Source organism: Myxine glutinosa, chromosome 7 (genome assembly GCF_964187855.1).
Source record: "Myxine glutinosa chromosome 7, kmMyxGlut1.1, whole genome shotgun sequence".
Classification (NCBI taxonomy): domain Eukaryota; kingdom Metazoa; phylum Chordata; class Myxini; order Myxiniformes; family Myxinidae; genus Myxine; species Myxine glutinosa.
The window spans coordinates 11,106,497-11,128,124 of record NC_136267.1 but is presented as its reverse complement, the minus strand read 5'-3'; the positions used below and the strand labels follow the sequence as shown (position 1 = coordinate 11,128,124).

The following is a 21,628-nucleotide window of genomic DNA, read 5'->3' as shown; positions in this document are numbered from 1 at the left end:
TTGTATAGAGGGACGAGGGTACTCAGTTCCCAATCCACTGGAATGCGGCCTTCTTTCACCACCACATTACAGATCTCTGTCATTCTCTTCACACCCCAACTTCCTGCTGCCTTCAACATATCTCCCACAACTCCCGTCGGCCCTCCCGTCAAACACGCACACAGGGTAAAGTAATAAAACGAAATCCCCCGTCAGCGCTTAGTTGGCCCCAATATGGATCGTGTGGGAAGTTAGGTGGCTGTCTAAGCCCTCAGCCACCAGGCGGGAAGCCTGGCAAAATGGTGGCAATGCCGCGCGTTGAAAACGCCGGTATCTGTGCGGGTGGCAAGCACGGCCCTCGTTCTTCTTTTTCCGTCCACCACTTCGCACTCCTTCAGCATGGCGAAGAACAGGGCGGCCTTCAGCTCCCTGAAGAGCCCAGCAGCCAAAGCCTCCTCACGATCGCCACAGAAAAAGGCAAACACAAAATATCCTAAATCCTTCTTGCCGCTCGCGCTCCTCTCACGTCATCCAGCCGCGTCACTCGAGGGTGAGTGAGGGGGGGATGGCCTTCCGGCCCCGTCCCCCCCCCCCCCCTGCCTATCGTCCACTGTAGAGCCGCCCCTCCTTGGCGTGTCGATCACTGTATCGTGTACATGGAGCATGAATACAAGCCGGCTGATGTTTTGCTTGGCTGGCAGTTGTTTTAAATGTTAGGGATGGCCACAGAGGGCATCACCAACAGGGGGAGATTAACCTTAAATCCTACTACTAATTAACACGGCATCATCCCTTGTAAGATGACATTTAAGCACAACCTTAAGCTACATTTTCCCTACTTATGACATTGAAATGCTCCGACATCACACGGACCGGTCCATACTATTTCCTATTCAATCCTGCCTTTCCTACAGTATTCCCTTACCTATCCCCATAAACGTAACAAGTGCGAGGTGTGCGAGGTAAATCCCCGTGGCCTATGCACTACATTTCATCACCACTCTTCGTGTTCATATATCATAAACCAAAAATAATGCATGGATGCATCTTATATGGTTTTAATTTTTTTTTAAATCACATCTCAGTTTAATGAGTTGTAGTCTCTTTCATAATTTCACAATTAAATGTATTTCAATTATTTTATCGTGATTAGCTCTCAAATTTCAAATTACCTCATTCAAAGCATCTTGGCCCATTGATTTTTCAACCGGTGACTGCAAGTTATTTCATAAAGCAAATTATCTTCAACAAGGAAGCAGAAAGAGCTGCCAGTCAGCTAGTGGGATAAGGAACTAGATAGTATTGGAAGGTAATCACGAAAAGGTTACGTATTTTCAAAACAGGAAGAGGCCATCATTTATCTGAGATATAGAAATTAAAGGGACCCAAATAACTATCCTGTGGGTTACCAATGTGCAGAGGAATAATTGGTTGTAACAATGCCACCAAGAACAGGAACTGTGCAGGTCACCTGTGAGCAAGGCGCTAATACCTTTGAGAGACCTGGATATTAACCCATTATTTGTAAATCTCACCTGAGCACTTGCTTGTGATAATGTGACCACAATTTCACATCCCATGTTCAGACATATTAGCAGGAATTTGGGAATCAAGCAAAAATAAATATATTGAACTTAAGGGCAATCGACAAAATGTGCCAGAATTTTAGTACTCCAAACCGCCCATGTCAAGACTTCATTCGCACACCCCTCCAAACCCCCACACACACACAACACACAACACACCACCTCACCAACGCTCTGCCCACACCACTCCGCCATCCCCACAACAACAACAACAACAACAACATGCATTTTAAGGCCATTTTCCCTGCTAGAGCGGGGGTTAGCCTTGCGGTCCCCACAACCACACAAACGTATAAAAATATGCAACAACCTGTGTGGGTGCGCCGGTGCCTTTGCAGTTCGTCCGAGCGTGTGAAGCGCTTCCCACAGAATAACCAGTTGCATACGAAGGGCCGCTCGCCTGTGTGCCAACGCAGGTGTGCTCGCAAGTGTGAGGTTTTGCCGTACACCTTCCCACATCCTGGGATGTGGCACACGTGCTGTTTCTTCTTGCCAGGTTCAGTCCCACTCCTAACACATTCATAAAAACAACTCATTCATGTGCAGTACTCATCATCCAATAATACGTAACATGGAAGTGAGCGACGTGATCAATAATATGGACAGACAGGTTTGGGGAACTTTATGGGATTATAAAAAACTAAAAACAAACAATGTTCAATATAAATGCACTTGCACTGTCAGATGCGACATGCCACAAACCTGGTATTATTATCGGTAACAAAGTCATACACACAGGTGTTTTTCAAGATTTGCAAGGATGGATACACATGTTTGTTATAAACTTCAAAACAAAACCGCACACAGCAATCAATGTTTTAAATTATTAGGTATTCTAAAATGACCAAGCCACGCTGCATCTATATTTTAGTTCCCACACAGTAGACTATTATCTTACAGCTTTTGTATTATAAAGATCGTTTTTTTCTTCTTTTCAGAGCAACAGCCAAACTTTTCTGGAGCGACCACTGACCGATAACACATTTTCGCATTTTCTCTCCTGCACCTAGACATGCTTAAGACGCACCACACCTCGTATCATCTCGAACCCGCACCATTAGACACCACATCAAAATTCCTCACACCTTTACCCCTTTAGTGTTGGGTCGCGAAAACAGGACTGCTTTCGCTGGGCAAGTGAGGGGCCATGATCCTCGTACTGTCTGGCTTTCTAATCTTGTCTTGCTTTCCCATGAATGTCTGATGGGCACGCTAGATTGTACAATAGCGGTAGATAAGGCCTAGGTTAAGGTTTTGATCTCATCCATTTTCTTTCCAACTTGTAAATATCGCTGCATCCGGCCGTAAAACATTGCTTCAAAAAGGTGACCCAAAAACAACAACAACCACGGTCCCCGAAAAAAGGCCAACCCCCGCCTTGCGGGGAAAAATGGCCTCTAAACGGTGGTTTTTGTAAATATCGCTGCACTCTCCATTGTGGCGATCATTGTATATATCGATTTGCATTCCCCCATTGTTCCCTTTGCGTGCACCTTCCCCTCCCACCTTGAATTCACTCCTCCCATTTTGCATGAACCCACTTGTCTCTTGCAAATCATGATAATACATCCGTTGTTGACGTTCATTTCAATTCTGTGCCATTCTGTCCGTGCCCGTCTTTTCCTCCATTGATCCAGCGTTGATTCACACTTAGTTTAGCTGGGGAGATCATCATTCCCCGACCAATTGGCTCATTAGTCCAGCATGTACAAGCGGTTGCTCGGCCGCCCTCATTAAAGTTTTTTTTTTTTTTTTGTATACAAGATCGAGGCTCGTGAAAGAGCTAACATTAATCACACAAGAAGTCAAACCGACACACAAAACACAAAAAATAAGGGGAGCGGCAGACAAGATGGGGAGAGAGGGGGAAGGACACAAACACAACATTTGAGAGCAGGGACATCGGGAGAAATGTGGGAGGGGGAGGGCTTTGGGGGAGGTGGGAGAGGTATAAAACATATGAACACTGCAAGGACTTCCAGGAAAGAGGTGGGAATTTCCAAAAAAAAAAAAGTATCTGGGGTGAATTAGCGGAGGTAGAAAAGATGAAGGTTTTGGATGGGGGAAGATAATAGATGGTGGTGAACAGCTGTTTTAAAGACCTGGAGGGAGGAGTGGGATTGAAGGGAGTGGGGGAGTTTGTTTCAGAGGCAGGAGAAAAGGGGAATGAAAGAGTGAAGGTGAGCAGAGAGCCTAGATTTTGGCAGTTTAACCATAAGAGAGTTGCAGGCAGATATTGTGCGACCTGAAGGAATATTGGGGGGACAGAGCACAGAGAGAGCTGGGGGAGCAAGGCTGGAGAGCAGTCGGTAAAAGACAAAGACCACCAACTTGCCTGCGGTGAGTGAGTGAAAGGCCCTCAGAGTTAACTTCATCGCAGGAGATTCTAATGATTCTGAAAGCTTTGGTTTCAACAGCGTGAAGCCGAGCTAGGTGTGAGGCAGGAGCACCAGCCCAGAGGGGGGAACAGTCTTCCATTGAGCTGCGGATGAAAGCCTTGCTAACCCCCGCTCTTGCAGGGAAAATGGCCTTAAAATGCCTGTTGTTGTTGTTGTTGTTGCGGATGAAAGCCTTGTATGTGGTGAAGAGCTCAGGTGTGCCAAGGAAGGACTTCACACGACGGAGGATGCCCAGTCGGCGACTGGCTTTGGAGGCCAGATTTGAAATGTGGTTTTCCCAAGAAAGATCATGGCAGATAGTGAGACCCAAAAGCTTGAGCGACAGATCTTCATGGAGAGGATTGTTGAGAAAGTAGATGGGAGGGTTTTCCAGTCGGTCCTTTCGGAGAGACATTGTAAGAGTGTGAGATTTGTCAGGATTGAAAGACATGTTCCACTTGTTTGACCAGTCTGATTTTTTCCAGGTCTGCAGAGAGTGAGATCTAATTAAGATAAGATTGGTGCATAGCAGAGGGCACGTATCTCGGCCAGAAGGTCACGTGACTTTCAGTTAAACGGTATTGGACAGCGGACACTGACGCACGTGATTAAATGATTGGCACGCGCGGTTGATTACAAAATTGCTGCGGCATGAGGTTATTTGTGCGTGGTAGCTTCCGGCCCCATAAGTTTGAGGGGAACCAAGGCTAACCCCCTTTGTAGACCCGAAACCCACGGCTGTAACAACGGGTGTCGGGAATGGAGATGTGACGCACCCTGACATCAGATCGTAACAACCGACGTCAGGAGTGGGATTGGACCTGGGGTGTGCTTAACTGACCTCAAAAATTAAGAGCTGTTAGAGGAAATTTAATTTAAAATCCATTGAGTGAACAATGGCGGATCAACGCGGGCAGATCCCGTTGGGCTATGTAAATGATGTACAAATGGATAGGGAATTTATCCAGGACCACTCATACAAGAGAATAATAGACAAGATTATAGAGCAGGACGGGCTGAAGTACGGCATAATGGATGGGCTTGGCAGGCAGAGGCGGGGTGTGGTGGTTGAGCGTGACTGGCAGAATCCGAGTACATGGGTGACAAGCAACATGGGGTAAGTGAACGTGCACAGTGAGGGGCGGATGTTGAGGCTAGGAAAAGGTCAACAAGGAGTAGAAGGAGAGAGACATAGCCTTGGTGTGTGGCAAGAGTACCCTGAAAATGCCACCTATGGAGCAGAGCAGGAATGGGAGGAATACCCTCAAAATGTCGCCTGCGGAGCCGAGCAGGAATCGGAGGAGTACCCTCAAAATGTCACCTGCGGAGCTGAGCAGGCATAGCAGGAGTACCCTCAAAATGTCACCTGCAGAGCTGAGCAGGAATGACAGGAGTACCCTGAAAATGCCTCCTGTGCAGCAGAGCAGGAATGGCAGGATAACGTCAATAAGTATGAGGACGATGGGCGGATGGAATTTTATGGTGCACTCGTTATGCTGCCCAGGCTCCAAACAGCATATAATAAATAATACTATACCCGTAGAATGGCTGATAAAAAAAGGAAAGAGAAGATGGCATTGGTTTTGAGTCTTCAAGATCGAATGATGGATCAACAGAAAGAAAAGATGAGGTTAGAGAGTGAGCAGGAGAGGTTAGTGAACGAAACACAGAAGGAGCATGACCGGGAGATGGACCAACTGAAAGGGAAGATGAGACCGGAGAATGAAGGAGGTGGAATTAGACCAAGAGATCGCTCAGTTGAATGAAAAGGTGAGATGAGAGAATGAAGGAAGAGGAAGCATAGAGAATGAAAAACTGAGGGAACATGACCAGGAGATTGGTCAGTTTAAAGAAATGGTGAGATGGGAGAGTTAGGAGAAGGAGAGGTTAGTGAAAGGTGAACAAAATACGAGTTGAGCTGGAACGAGGAAAACAAGAGAAAAACGAAATGTACAACAAACTAGCGGTGCACATGACCAATTGGAGGGAAAAATAGGCCAACATGGAGGCAAGGGAAAACCAGAATGGTCGAGAGAAAGATCGGAAGGGGAAACCAGAAAGGTAAAGATAAAGATCGGAAGGGAAAACCAGAGGTTGAGATAAAGATCGGAAGGGAAAACCAGAGAGGTCGAGATAAAGATCGGATGGGAAAACCGGAGAGATCGAGATAAAGATCGGAAAGGAAAACCAGAGAGGTCGAGATAAAGATCAGAAGGGGAAATCAGAGAGGTCGAGATAATAATCGGAAGGGAACCCCAGAGAAGTCAGAGAGGTCGAGATAAAGATCGGAAGGGAAAAAAGAGAGGTCGAGATAAAGATCGGAAGGGGGGAAAAAAGAAAAGAAAAAAAAGAGGTCGAGATAAAGATCGGAAGGGAAAACCAGAGAGGTAGAGATAAACATCGGAACGGGAAAAAAAAGAGAGGTGGAGATAAAGATCGGAAGGGAAAAGCAGAGAGGTCGCGATAAAGATCGGAAGGGAAAACCAGGGAGGTCGAGATAAAGATCGGATGGGAAAACAAGAGAGCTTGAGATAAAGATCGGAAGGGAAAACCAGAGAGGTCTCTTCCTGTTCAGGCTGGAGTTCCCCAAGGCAGTGTTCTGGGCCCTGTGCTTTTTCTGGTCTTCATCAATGATCTCTCTGACTCTCTTGAAAATCCTCTCTATCTCTTTGCTGACGACTGTACTCTCTGTCGCTCCATTCTTCATCCCTCAGATCGGCAGTCTGCAGCCTCCTCACTCTCTGCAGACCTTGACAAAATCACAGACCGGGCAAACAAGTGGAACATGTCTTTCAATCCTGACAAATCTCACACTCTTACGATGTCTCTCCGAAAAGACCGACTGGACAACCCTCCCATCCACTTTCTGAATAATCCTCTCCAAGAAGTTCTGTCACTCAAGCTTTTGGGTCTCACTATCTGCCATGATCTTTCCTGGAAAAACCACATTTCAAATCTGGCCTCCAAAGCCAGTCGCCGACTGGGCATCCTCCGTCGTGCGAAGTCCTTCCTTGGCACACCTGAGCTCCTCACCACATACAAGGCTTTCATCCGCAGCTCAATGGAATACTGCTCTCCCCTCTGGGCTGGTGCTCCTGCCTCACACCTAGCCCGCCTTCGCGCTGTTGAAACCAAAGCATTCAGAATCATTGGAATCTCCCGCGATGAAGCTAACTCCAAGGGCCTCTCACTCACTCACCGCAGGCAGGTTGGTGGTCTTTCCGTCTTCTACCGACTCCTCTCTGGCCTTGCCCCCCCAGCTCTCTCTGGGCTCTGTCCCGCAAATATTCCTACAGGTCGCACAAGATCTGCCTGCAACCCTCTTTTGGTTAAACTGCCAAAATCAAGACTCTCTGCTCACCTTCACTCCTTCATTCCTCTTTTCTCCCGCCTCTGGAACAAACTCCCTCACTCTCTTCAATCCCACTTCACCCTCCAAGTCTTTAAAACAGCTGTTCACCACCATCTCTTATCTTCCCCCATCCAAAACCTTGATCTTTTCTACCCCCGCTAATTTCACCCCAATTCCCCTTTTTGAAATACCAACTTCTGTCCTGGAAGTCCTTGGTTGTCCTTGTGCTTTATACTTCTCCCTCCCCCCCCTCCCCCCCACCTTCCCATGCCTCCTCCCCCCGGGCCCTCTCCCTTCCACACATCTCCCTGCTCTCGGATGTTGTGTTTGTGTGCTTCCCCTTTTCTCCCCATCTTGTCTTCCGCTCCCTCTTTTTGTGTATTTTGTTTGTCTGGTCGATTTGTTTGTGAAGTAAATGTTAGCTCTTTCACGAGCCTCGATTCAGTATCCAAAAAAAAAAAAAAAAAAAAAAGTCGAGATAAAGATCGGAAGGAAAAACCAGAGAGGTCGAGATAAAGATCGGACGGGAAAACCAGAGAGGTCGAGATAAAGATCGGAAGGGAAAACCAGGGAGGTCGAGATAAAGATCGGAAGGGAAAACCAGACAGGTCGAGATAAAGATGGGAAGGCAGCAGAAGATGATTGAGGATGAGGCTAATAAAGATTGGAAGGGAGCATAAGATGATGGAGAGTGAGGTTGATAGTGATCGGAAGGAAGCATAAGATGGTGGAGGGCGAGCCTGATTAAGATCGGAAGGGAGAATAAGATGGTGGAGAGTGAGGTTGATAGGGATCAGAAGGGAGCAGAAGATGGTGGAGAGCGAGGTTGATATAGATCGGAAGGGAGTATAAGATGGTGGAGGGGTGAGCCTGATTAAGATCGGAAGGGGGTATATGATTGTGGAGAGTGACGTTGATAGAAATCGAAAGGGGGCCTAAGATGGTAGAGGGTGAGGTTGATTAAGATCGGAAGGGAGCATAAGATGGTGGAGGGTGAGGCTGAGAAGGATCGGAAGGGAGCATAAGATGGTGGATGGGGTGAGGCTGAAGAGGATTGAAAGAGAGCATAAGATGGTGGAGGAGTGAGGCTGAGGAGGATCAGAAGAGAGCATAAGATGGTGTTGATTGAGGGTGATTAAGATCGGAAGGGAGCATAACATGGTGGAGAGTGAGGTTGATAGATATCGGAAGGGTGCATAAGTTGGTCGAGGGTGAGGTTGGTAGATATCAGAAGGGAGCATAAGATGGTGGAGAGTGAGGCTGATAAGGGATCGGAAGGGAGAATGAGATGGTGGAGAGTGAGGTTGATAGATATCGGAAGGGAGCATAAGATGGTGGAGGGTGAGGTCGATTAAGATCGGAAGGGAGCATAACATGGTGGAGAGTGAGGTTGATAGATATCGGAAGGGTGCATAAGTTGGTCGAGGGTGAGGTTGGTAGATATCAGAAGGGAGCATAAGATGGTGGAGAGTGAGGCTGATAAGGGATCGGAAGGGAGAATGAGATGGTGGAGAGTGAGGTTGATAGATATCGGAAAGGAGCATAAGATGGTGGAGGGTGAGGTCGATTAAGATCGGAAGGGAGCATAAGATGGTGGAGGGCGAGGCTGAAAATGATCGGAAGGGAGCATAAGATGGGTGAGTGAGGTTGATAAGTATCGGAAGGGAGCATTAGATGGTGGAGAGTGAGGTTGATGAAGATCAGAAGAGAGCATAAGATGGTGGAGAGTGAGGTTGATCAAGATCAGAGGCGAGCCATCTTATGCACTGCCAGAGAGAGAGCCAGAGTGTAGCGCCGGTGCACGATCAGAGTTGATTGCGAGGTGGATGAAGGAACGCGACTGGAGGAGCCGTTGGTAGAGACAGACGGTTTAGTTTTAAATTTAAACATTTTCCAGAGTGTTGTGTATGCGAACCGGTGCGGAGTAAGCCGTGCAGGGGGTGCCGTATGTGGGAGCATGCATGCAGGACGCCCTTTGCATCTTATTATGAAAGGGCAAACGTGTATGGTTATGTTTCTTTGTTTGTTTGTATATTTATGACCAAAACGTCTTCTTCGTCAATGAAAACGATCACCCAAAAACAGTGAACTCTTAGGATGGTTAAAAAAAATTTCCTGTTTATCATCGCCGCCCGCCCCATAAAAGTCGTACACCCCTAAAAAAAAAATTTTTTTTTTTTTTTGTTCGTGAAGTCAGTAAAATCCGTTCCCGCTTAGTGGAACAGGTTCGAATTTTGTATGTGCTCGCGTACTGTCTGAGCCAAGATACATGTGCTCGAACTTCGCCGATCTGCAGGAGACCAATGAGGCAAACGTCTTCAATAATGTCGACGCCAAAGCCAATCTCACATGCAACGATGCGACAGAGAAGCCATAATACACGGCCGGCTATGAAGATGTGTGCTATTTGTGTGGCCGTGTTGAGGAGCTGAGGTACCACAGATGAGTCATATCCTATATGCAGTACCTGCAGTAAGAGTCGTACTGCCTAGAAGTGGCCCACTCGGAAGTTCAAGAAGTAGTTGGTATTCTGAAGGAGAAGCCAAATATCATCGGGAAACGAGAGAGCCTCACGTGATAATTATTGCTGTGGATTCCTAGTCAAAAATTAAACGAGCGCTACACTACATGTAGTAGTAGATGATGATAGATAGATACATCTATGAGTGCTATAATAGCAATAGCTGCTGATATATAGATACATCTTTGAGTGCTATTATAGCAGTAGCTGCTGATAGATAGATACATCTATGAGTGCTATAATAGCAGTAGCTGCTGATATATAGATACATCTATGAGTGCTATAATATCAGTAGCTGCTGATATATAGATACATCTATGAGTGCTATAATAGCAGTAGCTGCTGATATATAGATACATCTATGAGTGCTATAATAGCAGTAGCTGCTGATAGATACATCGATGAGTGCTATAATAGCAGTAGCTGCTGATATATAGATACATCTATGAGTGCTGTAATAGCAGTAGCTGCTGATAGATAGATGTATAAATGTGAACCAGACATCATTTTGATGTGGTTTATGTCCTCTTCCATGTCTACCAAACTGCTCAATATGCATGTACCGGTACCATGAAGTGATATTTCGTGGCGAGGAATTCTAGTCAAATATGTATGAATGCTATGGCAATAGCTGCTGATATATACATGTATAGCAACCGGACATTATTCTTAAAAGCCGAAGTTTTGGTCTACCATTGTTATATGTATCAGCAAATATTAAAAGTAAACAGAACTCAGTGACATAGGTTCCTTTATTTGAATCGTATCAGTGCGTACATACGAAGGTTTACTAGTTTAGAAATCATAACATGATTCATCATGTACGTCCGATCAAGTATATTTAAGAAAAAAACATATTGTGCGTTGAATAATCCATTAAAATGTCACTGAAAAAAAAACAAAAAAAACCCTCCCTCCCTACCCACTTTTTTGAAAAAAAAGTGATGATAAACAGGAAAAAAAATTTAACCAGCCTTAATTACATACTGTTGGAATATACACTGCATGACCAAAGGTATGCGAACACTCTTTCTAATTCGTGGATTCCGCTAACTAGCAACGGTACCCGCCCTATGGGTGGGGCTTAAATTGGGAGGCCCAAATGAAAAGGCTAAATATCAGAAATTGAAGGCCTTTTTTCTTTTAACGATTTATATAAACATCCGTTAAATCTCGATCGGTGCAGCCGTTTGTGCGGCACGCATAGTATAGGCTCTGGGGGGTTGCTTGTGTACATCTCTCTTCTACGGCAAAACTTTTGATTTTCCTGTTCTATATGTTGAGACCCTTGTAAAAAATCTGGGTAACACTCCCAGATCAAGTACGTTTTTTCTGCACACCCCAATACGTGATTATGACTTGAGGCCAATTAGCCGAAATAGCAAAATTCTGTTTTCATGGAATAATTCAAGAGTAGGCAGCTTTAGATTCAAATGTAACATTTATTTATCATGTTTAGACATAACTAACACATTTTTAGCATGGTTCAATACTATAAACTGTCTTTTTTAGGAAAAAAAACACGTCATTTAGCTTTTTTTTTCTCCAAAAATCACTTTCAGTTTGAAAGGCGCTCAAAATCCGATCACCTCTCATACACCCAATTATGTAGATAAAGCAACCAAAATTTGTCAGAAGCTTCCTTATGAAGCCCTTTAATAATTCCATGCATCATATTTATGATTCATTATATTGTATAGTGACAGTGGGGTCAAATGTTAACAAAGGTTACCCCTACCCCAAAAAGCGGTATAAACCAAAATTGGTTAAATTGGTCTAACTTTAGAAGTAAGTGTGATATTCGGCTGATTTTGGTGTCTATGTATGGGTTTTTGATAGCAAGCTATTCATTGGAACCATAATCAACCCCTTTTGAATATACCTAATTTGCATAATTTCAAAATGGCCGCCAAACACCTCCTGGCAATGATGTTGACTAAATTTCGCTCAAAATTCAGCTTAAGCAAAACTATTACACTTACATAGCTTAAGGATTCATGAATTAAAATCATAACATGTCCACAAACCCAATATAACTGTCATAACAAGGAAGCGCGTGCTGTCAATTACCACCATTTACCACCCGTGCAACTTCAATACATGTACTCTTTATCAAGCGACAGGATTCTTGCAGGCATCAGGGGAAGCCTTTTTGCAATGACAAAAATTTACACATTTGACTATGGCGGTCCTACAGGGGCATGTTGACCTGGCACACTTAGTGCATGAACAGACAACTGTCCAATGTGATTCTAGAGTTTTCCACGTTGTCTCAGGTATCAGCTGTTCCTTGTCATGCGTATAACCACAATCCTCTGGCTTAAGTGCGATCACATTTTCAGAATCTTGATGAAGCTCCAAAGCATGCATGATATTGTAGGCATTGAAAAAGCTACGCTTCATATGTGGCAGGAGACCTTGGCTGGTTGGTGGCAGGTTGTGATGAGAACTCCCTTTGACATGATGGAAGATCTCCGCACGCAAGTTCGAAAATTTATTCGCATCGCTTTTTGGTTTCAGTACTTTGACCAAGTAGGATTCTGCATTCTTGATCAAAGGCTGAGAAAGGGTCGGCAACCCTCCAAAGTGCTTCAATAACTTTTCTGGCTCGGCATTCAAGGCGGCTTTCTTGGTCCCAACTTTGCTAGTGATATCACATCCTGTAAGACTGTGTACGGCAGGAAGAACAGCACAGAGTTGACATCCGATGCGCTCGAACAAGGTATGAAGGGGCACATACCGAGTGCTATCTCCAACTCCAGCTCGTACCCACAGCTCCTCTAGGTCATGTTGGAGAAAGACAGGCATGTGGTGGAGCAAGGCAACAACTACATCAGTATCATTGGAGATGACAACACATATTTTGTGTCCTTCTTTGAGCGCGTCCAAAACATGAAGGAGTATGCGAAGATCCGCCTCTTCAAATGTGGATTGAAGGTGTACCACAGTGCGCTCTCATCTCCGTTGTGCATTTTCATACATTTCCAATCCTCGTTCTCTCTGGTCACCTGTCCGAGTACAGTTGGGTACTGACCGGTATTTGCAATATTTGAACGAACATGGCTGTAGATCAGTTTTTCAAGGAGAAGTTTGTTGTTGTTGGAAGGCCAGAATGTGTTCATATCCTTAGGTAGTGGTGTTGATGGCTCTATTGAAGTATATTCGATGGGTAGAGTATCACTTCGCCTTTTCCTCTCGCTGTCCTTCACTGATGGGTCATCAGAATACATGTCAAAGACATAGTCAGTCTGCCCAAACTGATGATATATGGCCGAAAATGACATGAAATTTGATAGAAGGTCATTGAATTTGGAGAGTTTCGTAACATTAACCTTTCGGATTGTGGCCATGATGTCAACTACAAATGATGCGTCTTTCCGATGACTATATGTAAATTCTTCCAGTTTTAGGTGCGTCTCCAACTCCTTCAGTAGCTGGCTCTTTGCTGGTTTGGTCATCATTCCTGCATCATCAAACAACACTGGGGAGGGAACAACATCGTACTTTAAGAGATCATCAGTGGTGAGGCCACGCTCCCGAGCTATTTCTATGTTTCTCTCAGCGATGTTCATCTCCTTCACTGTCGTCTTGGTAGTCTTCTGTGGCTTCTTTCGATGAGTTTTCATCGTCTTCAAGTTTGTGCGGTGAATGGTACTGCTTATTCATTCAGTCTTGGTGACAAACCTTTCTTTTCTGAATTTCAGGTACTTCTCTTTTCCTTTTGAAAAGGCATTGAGCATGTCAGTTTTTAAATCATCGGACATAACCTCTTTTGTCACAAAGTTTTGTAGTGTTTTGGAAGCGTCTAGAGACAGAGGGGACCCCTTCTCTTCAATGAATCTCATCATCTCCTGAATATGTCCTTCTTTGCGGTTCGTTGTGGCTTGAGATGATTCGTGGTGGCTGTAAGTCTCATGTGTCCTGTCAATCACATCACTGTATTGCCGATGTAGGTTCTTCACTGCCATCATTTCATGGTATATTAGGTCCCACTGGGCGACATACTGTTTTTGCTTTGCATGTCCAATGACTCCATCGCTGCACTTAGATGAAAGGTTAATGCTTTGCTCTAATTTCTGGTCTCCTCCAACAGCGGTGAATCGGCCGGGTATCTCTCTCATTGAAAAATTGCCTTTGGCAAATTGTTCATGAACTGATGGTGCAGTCTCAGGTAGACGTCGCATGTCTTCAAGGTAGAGAGAACACCATCGCAAGTAGTTGGTCGAATCGAATGCCGCAAACAGGTTCAATGCACGCTGGACAGCGTCAAGATGCAGTTCCCAAATCCCTTCACGATCAGCTCTCAACAGATCACGGACAATATCCATCATTTGCAAGAACTGAGTCCAGAACTTGAAGTTTTCATTGGTATCAGACCGTGTTTGGATGAATCTGTTCAAATCTTCGACCAACGTTTTTGATGCATCAGCAAACTGAACCATATACTTCTGACAATCTGTGATGCATTTCTCCTTGACACTAGACTGGAGGTTCGTCAGGATGGCAAGCTCATGTGTATATTGGTCGATGCCTTTCTCGGAGAAGAATTTTTTTTTTTTTTTTTTTTTTTTTTTTTGTATACAAGATCGAGGCTCGTGAAGGAGCGAACATTTATCACACAGAAAGACAAACCGACAAACCGACACATAACCGACAAACCGACACATAAAACAAAAAGCATCGGGAGCGGTAGACAAGATGGGGAGAGAGGGGGAAGGACACAAACAACATTTGAGAGCAGGAACCGAGAGACATGGAGACATCGAGAGATCTGTGGGAGGGAGAGGGCTTTGGGGGGGAGGCATGGGAAAGGGGGTGGGAGAGGCATAAAACATATGGACACTGCCAGGACTACCAGGAAAGAAGTTGGAATTACAAACAAGGTGGATCTGGGGTGAATTAGTGGGGGTAGAAAAGATCAAGGTTTTGGATGGGGGAAGATAAGAGATGGTGGTGAACAGCTGTTTTAAAGACCTGGAGGGAGGAGTGGGATTGAAGGGAGTGTGGGAGTTTGTTCCAGAGGCGGGAGAAAAGAGGAATGAAGGAGTGAAGGTGAGCAGAGAGCCGAGATTTTGGCAGTTTAACCATCAGAGGCTTGCTGGCAGATCTTGTGCGACCTGTAGGAATATTTGGGGGACAGAGCACAGAGAGAGCTTGGGGAGCAAGGCCGGAGAGGAGTCGGTAGAAGACAGAAAGACCACCTACCTGCCTGCGGTGAGTGAGTGAAAGGCCCTCAGAGATAGCTTCATCGTGGGAGATTCCAATGATTCTGAAAGCTTTGGTTTCAACAGCGTGAAGCCGAGCTAGGTGTGAGGCAGGAGCACCAGCCCATAGGGGAGAACAGTATTCCATTGAGAATACTGCCTCCCGTACAATTCTCCACGCCTCCAGTACAATTCTTTGTACTGGAGGCGTTCAAAGGCTTCAGCAAGGAGCTGCATACTCAAGACAGCGGCTGTAGTGACCTCCATGTAGAACAGAATTCTCGATGACAGTTGGACCAAAAACACCAGCCTGCAACCATGTGATGTCCGCGCCACTTCCATCCAGGAGTTTGCCAATACATTTCAAAACAGTTTTCACTAAGTGAAACGTTCCCAGGCATGGAACCAGGGTCCTGAATTCCTCTGGTCTCAGCAGTTGTATATCACGGACGATGCAATAAACACCTTCATCACAATACATTGGTATCTCATTTTGAGTCAGCTGAGAACCAATGTCCATAAAGTTCTTCATAGCCGTATAAACTGTCGCGTACTCTGTAACTGGATGCGGCAGAACAGGCACAAATGCAAGATTCTTTAATGGGATGGCCTCCTCCGTCCAAACAGAGCTGCTAGCACTCCAAGATGGCATTGTTTGTGACTCGGGGTAGATGGACACTTCATCATGCATGACGTTCAAGCGTGCAAGGGACCAAGAAATATCCTTCAGTTTTGCTGCATCGGCTTCGGAGGAAGTGTAAGGCAGTTCGGCCACTTTGTAAGTTGCTGGGATGTCAGCACGGCGTGCAGGCTTGTGAAAGTCGGACAGTACCTGGCATTTTAATATTAAACTGAATGACTGTGGACCATGTGTGACCTGTGTGTCAGAAATCTTTGGTTTTTTTTTTCTAAAAAAGACAGTTTATAGTATTGAACCATGCTAAAAATGTGTCAGTTATGTCTAAACATGATAAATAAATGTTACATTTGAATCTAAAGCTGCCTACTCTTGAATTATTCCATGAAAACTGAATTTTGCTATTTCGGCTAATTGGCCTCAAGTCATAATCACGTATTGGGGTGTGCAGAAAAAACGTACTTGATCTGGGAGTGTTACCCAGATTTTTTCCAAGGGTCTCAACATATAGAACAGGAAAATCAAAAGTTTGGCCGTAGAAGAGAGATGTACACAAGCAACCCCCCAGAGCCAGGAGTAGCAGGAAAATAACGTCATGCGGGAGCAAGTATCAGCAGGATGTGGCAGTGTGGGAGTCCACGTTTCTGATCCTCCTTCATGCCGAAGTAGCCCAACACTTCTCCAAGCATTCCGCTCTTCAGATCCACCATGAGAGATTTAAGCTTGATACTGAAGACGTGTGCAGTTAGTACTCCCGATGTCGTATGTACTCCCGATACGTGTTTCCTTCTTTTTAACAACCACCAAATCAACAGTTAAAAGGATTTTGAGCCGATAGGTGTTACGCAGTTACGGCCTTGGCAAGATTGATGGAGACAGCGATCTGTTAGCGTATACACCGCCCAAATAGCTATGTGGAATTCTCTCATGTAGAGATTAAACTTCGTTTGAACTTTGGCCGAGGTCATTATTTACTTTTAATGATGTTTATATATGAATGATGTTTAATGATGATTATATTGGTTTTGGGTCGTCCTTTCCGCATATCTCGTGGTATTGTGAGTTGGAGAGACGGCCGTGATGGCGGGAAGGGGGTTGGAATTCTCTCAAGCAGGGATTCAACCCGTGTCCTTATAAAAGGTCTTTGTCTGAGGTCACCGAGTCCGATCAGTTCAGCCGTGCATCGATCGGTGCAGCCGTTTGTGCGGCACCCAGGAAAACAACATCGTCACAATGAAAACATCGTCACAATGAACGTTATGCGAACGCGAATGTTATGCGGGAGTCTAAACCTGAGAATGCTGGAGACCAAAGCTGAAATTGGAAAAACAAGCGTGACGCCGAGGTCCCCCGTCGGGGAAGTGATGCGAGTTGACAAAATGGAAGACGCAGAAAACATGCTATGATATGATATTTCGCTCACAAGGTTCACACATACATGGAGGCGGCCATCTTGGATTTTGACGTGGCGACCCAATTTTCAATAGCGTTCTTCCTTATGCGTAGATACACCCACACACCAGATTAGAAGCTGGTACTTCGCTTATTTTTCAAGATATTTCGTTCACAAGGTTCAGACATACATATGGTGGCGGCCATCTTGGATTTTGACGTGGCGACCAAATTTTCAATAGCGTTCTTCCTTATGCCTGGATACAACCACACAACAGATTAGAAGTTGGTACTTCGCTTATTTTTCAAGATATTCCACTCAAGGTTCAGACATACATGGCGGCGGCCATCTTGGATTTTGACGTGGCGACCCAATTTTCAATAGCGTTCTTCCTTATGCCTAGATACACCCACACCAGATTAGAAGTTGGTACTTCGCTTATTTTTCCAAGATATTTTGCTCACAAGGTTCAGACATACATGGCATCAGACATACATGGCGGTGGCCATCTTGGATTTTGACGTGGGTTGCACCCACACACCAAATTCGAATGCTGTCCTTCGCTTACGCACGCACGCCCGCACACACACATGCACGCACGGACGGACGGACGGACGGGAAAACCATAGTCCCTCTTTCACGCCGCGGTGCGACAACTAAATAGCCTATTTTACTCCTCGAGATCCCAGGATTACCCACCCAAAATATCGTTGCGAACGGTTCAGCTTTTTTTACGGTACCTTTGAACCGACAGACAGACGGACGGACATTTGGTGAATTATAGTAAGATTCAGCCACACCCATTACTGACAGGTATATAATCACGCACACAGCCATAAAATCTCCATAGACAAAAATTGGCAGAAGAATGTGGAATGGCTGAGCGTGTAGCTTAATTAGTGTGTGTGGTTATTGGAGCACTCCGTCACTGGTAGCTTGTCGGCCAGGTAAGGCCGCAGGTAGGCTCTGGGAGCCGGTTAGGATAGTTTGTGAGTGGGGCTCGAGAATCCCAGGGGAGGACCCGGGTTGCCCGATGCCAAGGTGGGCTTGGAGGGGTAAGTGCCAGGGATGGCCTTCCCCGGTTAGTGTAGTGGTGAGGAGCAGGCAAGCTCGGGAGGCGGCTTCAGTGGCAGAGGTGTGCAGGTAGGTCGACCTGCTGGTAGAGCCACACGACCCAGCCCCGAAATTGTGCGAGGGCACAGCGAGAAAATTTGTTGGGTGATACCCAAATTTGGAGGGCACCACAGCGTGGGCAATGGGAATTCGGGTTCTTAGAACCACATAGTTTCAAGAGGCCGATTGGCAGGGTACGACCCCGGGTAGTTTAATAGTGTAAATGTCAGTAGTGTAGTTAGGATGTGAGATATCCTTTCGCACCATCCACAGCCATTCACTGAGGAGGACGAGCTTCACACCAAGGCTCTGTAAGCCGTTTGGGAGTAAGACGCATCATGACGTGGGTGAGACATTGTTCTGTTCCATCCCTTCCTTCCTGGGAGGGATTTGGAGACAAATTTGGTATAGAGGGGGATATGGGAGACAAGACAGAGACGGATTGTAAATACAAGGGGGGCTAGGGTAGTGTAGCCAACGGTGGGGGGTACGGACGGCTAGGGACGAGCTTGCTACGCTCGCTCCACCGCATCCCCCGCACCGCACCAGGTATGGTGGTGCCTGGTCACCTTGTTTTTTGTGTGCTACCGCGTGCCTTTCCTTTTGCTTGTTGCGCCTTGTCTGCCCTCCCCGCCCCAGGACCGTTTGGAGGCCGAACTGTGCAGCACCATTGCACCTGTGCAACATCCATTCTGCAGTGTTACACCTGTGCAGCCGACCTGTGCAACACCTTGCTGCTCCTTTGCTGTACCTCTGGACCACAAGCCGTGTGGCCCCGCACCTCTGCTGTGCAGCGTCTTGCTGTAACTCACCTTGCACCTTCGGACAATCTGTTTGAGTGGCACTGACGCCACGCAGTTGGACCACGTGAGAGTGGCCTTGCTGGCAAATAAAAAAGAAATTGTGTGCTCTTGTGTGCCAAGTTATGAAGATGGAAGATTTAGATGGCCCTGATGTTCCACATGGCCTGTATGCCGGTCAGGGCCAGCCGATTTTGTTAGCCGCACACAGAAGATGCAAGATGCAAGCAGCAAGTGCCATATTAAGTGCTTTGATTTTCCTTTCCTCCAATTATTTTCCAAAGTGCAGGTCCTGGGTCGTAGTATTGTAAATAAAGGTTAAGTTCTGTGTTGTAAATATAAGAATGTGCCCACCGGCTATGTGTGTAGTTTGAAAATTCCGGAAATACTCGGATAGTTGTGGGTGTGAGTCTGATAGATTAGCTGCTCAACGCATTAGGAGGGACATATCTAGTGTTAAAAATGTCGCACACATGGGTTAGAATAAATGTTAGGGGGATTACACCTATGTGTCACACTAATGGTAATTGTAAATTGCATGCCAGACTCTACCGGTCGTTCCAACTGGGGTCGAATCGGGACGAGTCTGGTGAGATAGGGGGGTGGTGTTGCGGTTTTGAGAAAAAAATCTAACACCCCTCTTAGTTAGTTGCACCACAACATGTAGCCTCGCTTAGTTCAGTTATTTCTTATTAAATGTAAGCATAGTTTCCTTCCTGTGTTAGTATGCGTTGAAGCAGGTAGGTAAGGGTAGGCCTCATTGGGCCTGGAATGCCATGTGCTACACCCAGAACAAGTCTTGGAGGCCCGAGGGAGGAGCTAAAGGGGAGTGGCCGGTAAGCGGCAAGCAGCCAATGGGAGCTGAAGGGGAGTGGCTAACAACGGCGGCCAAGGGAGGTGCTTGGAACATTCGGGTAAGACTCTGGGGAGGGGCTATAAAACCCTGCCCCGGATCCCCAAACGAGCTCTGTCCCGGGATTCTGAAGCGACTGTGTGTGTGATCGAGGCTCTTTCCGTGGCCAAGCTCCCAACTTTCTCTGTGCTCTGTGATCGAAAGCACGAACTCTCTCTATAGTCTGCACTCTGCTGCCTGTTATAAGCGCTTTCGAGGACGATCTCTCCCGGGGCCACAGACTCCAACGATCTCCCTGCCTGGGCTCCCTGCACGCGCCGCGAACGTCCCAGGGACATGCCCAACGAGCTGACCGGGGCGAACGGCACCAACGGCCGCGCTGTGAGCGCGACCTTCTCTTCCTTCTTTTCCCCGCGTGAGTGAGAGGGCCCTTGTCCGGGCACTAAAGGGCCACAGACACAGAAAATCATGTTTGGTTTAATTAATAGATACTCGGGCGTGCCCGTACGTGGGTGCAAAAAAACATGCGTGCAAACAACAACAACAAAAAAAAAACTTTGAAACCACGTGGCAGTAACGACCACAGAACCCCCCCCTCTATTTACATGAAATGGTTTGGTTCATTCGCAAAGCCAAAGCGAACGGCTTGCGAGTACGGTAGAACCCCCCCCTCTATTTACATGAAATGGTTTGGTGCATTCGCAAAGCCAAAGCGAACGGCTTGCGAGTACGGTGACCATACCTTGGGAACCACTTGTCCGATTAATTTCAAACATTGAAAAGGCACATCCTCGGGTCCCCAGCAATATACCTGGCAAGTTTCAAGTATATCGGACCCGTGGTTGTCGAGAAACAGCGGTCACAGACAAACACACAGACACACACACAGAGATTACTGGAATTATAGATAGATTGCTTCATTTTTTTTTTTTTTTTTTTTTTTTTTTGTATACAAGATCGAGGCTCATGAAAGAGCGAACATTAATCACACTTAACACTTAATCGTCCTTTTTTTAAAATAAATATCACTCGATTGGGCCCCCGCCACCCAAAAAACGGCGATTTGATTGCTCATGTGACTGGCTACGTCATCGAGGGAATTTTTGTTGCTGCTGGTAGTTTTTAGCCGATAGTGGAGTCCCACCCCTAAAATCGTGATGTTCATTCATGATGTCACCTGTGTGATGTAATCGAGGGAAAGGTTTCTCAGCACGCAATGATAACTGCCTGACCAAGAATCTTCTGATAGTCAAGATCATTATTAAAAATTACCAGCAGCAACAAAAATTCCCCCGATGACGTAGCCAGTCACATGAGCAATGAAATCGCCATTTTTTGGGTGGCGGGGGGCAATCGAGTGATATTTATTCAAAAAAAAGGACGATTAAGTGTTAAGTGAAGCAATATCTATTAATTAAACCAAAAATGATTTTCTGTGTCTGTGGCCCTTTAAGCTAAGGACGTTAAGTTTCTGCCCTGTCTTTTTGCTTTGGCCATTGTACATTGTAAGAATAAACCTGTTCTTTTGCATCCATTTGGCCGTTCACGTCTTTTCCCACCATTGGCTTCGCATTGTACGAATAAAACCGCTCGATCAGGTTCAGTAAGAATTAACGGCACGAGTCACGTGACACACAAACCGCTCGGGCATATCAGACTAGCATGACTCGTGCGAGGTCCAGTCCCCATTCTCATGGCGGCGTGTGTATAGAAAGTACTTGGGGATTCGACCAGATACCCTTCCGCACGCTCGCTACGGGGGTGGCGGCTGGAATTGCTCCGTAATCCGCCCCACGAGTGTAAAGTGGGTAG

At 46.0% G+C, this 21,628-nt stretch overlaps 1 protein-coding gene across 1 annotated transcript in view; it reads right to left on the bottom strand.

Annotated features, from left to right (window-relative positions):
* Positions 1-21,628, bottom strand: part of LOC137430976 (transcription factor Sp3) — a 276,404-nt gene that overhangs the window by 124,168 nt on the left and 130,608 nt on the right. The window contains exon 5 of the mRNA XM_068121792.2: positions 1,876-2,075. Within this exon, the coding sequence (XP_067977893.2) occupies positions 1,876-2,075 (200 nt within the window). The remainder of the gene's footprint in view (positions 1-1,875; positions 2,076-21,628) is intronic.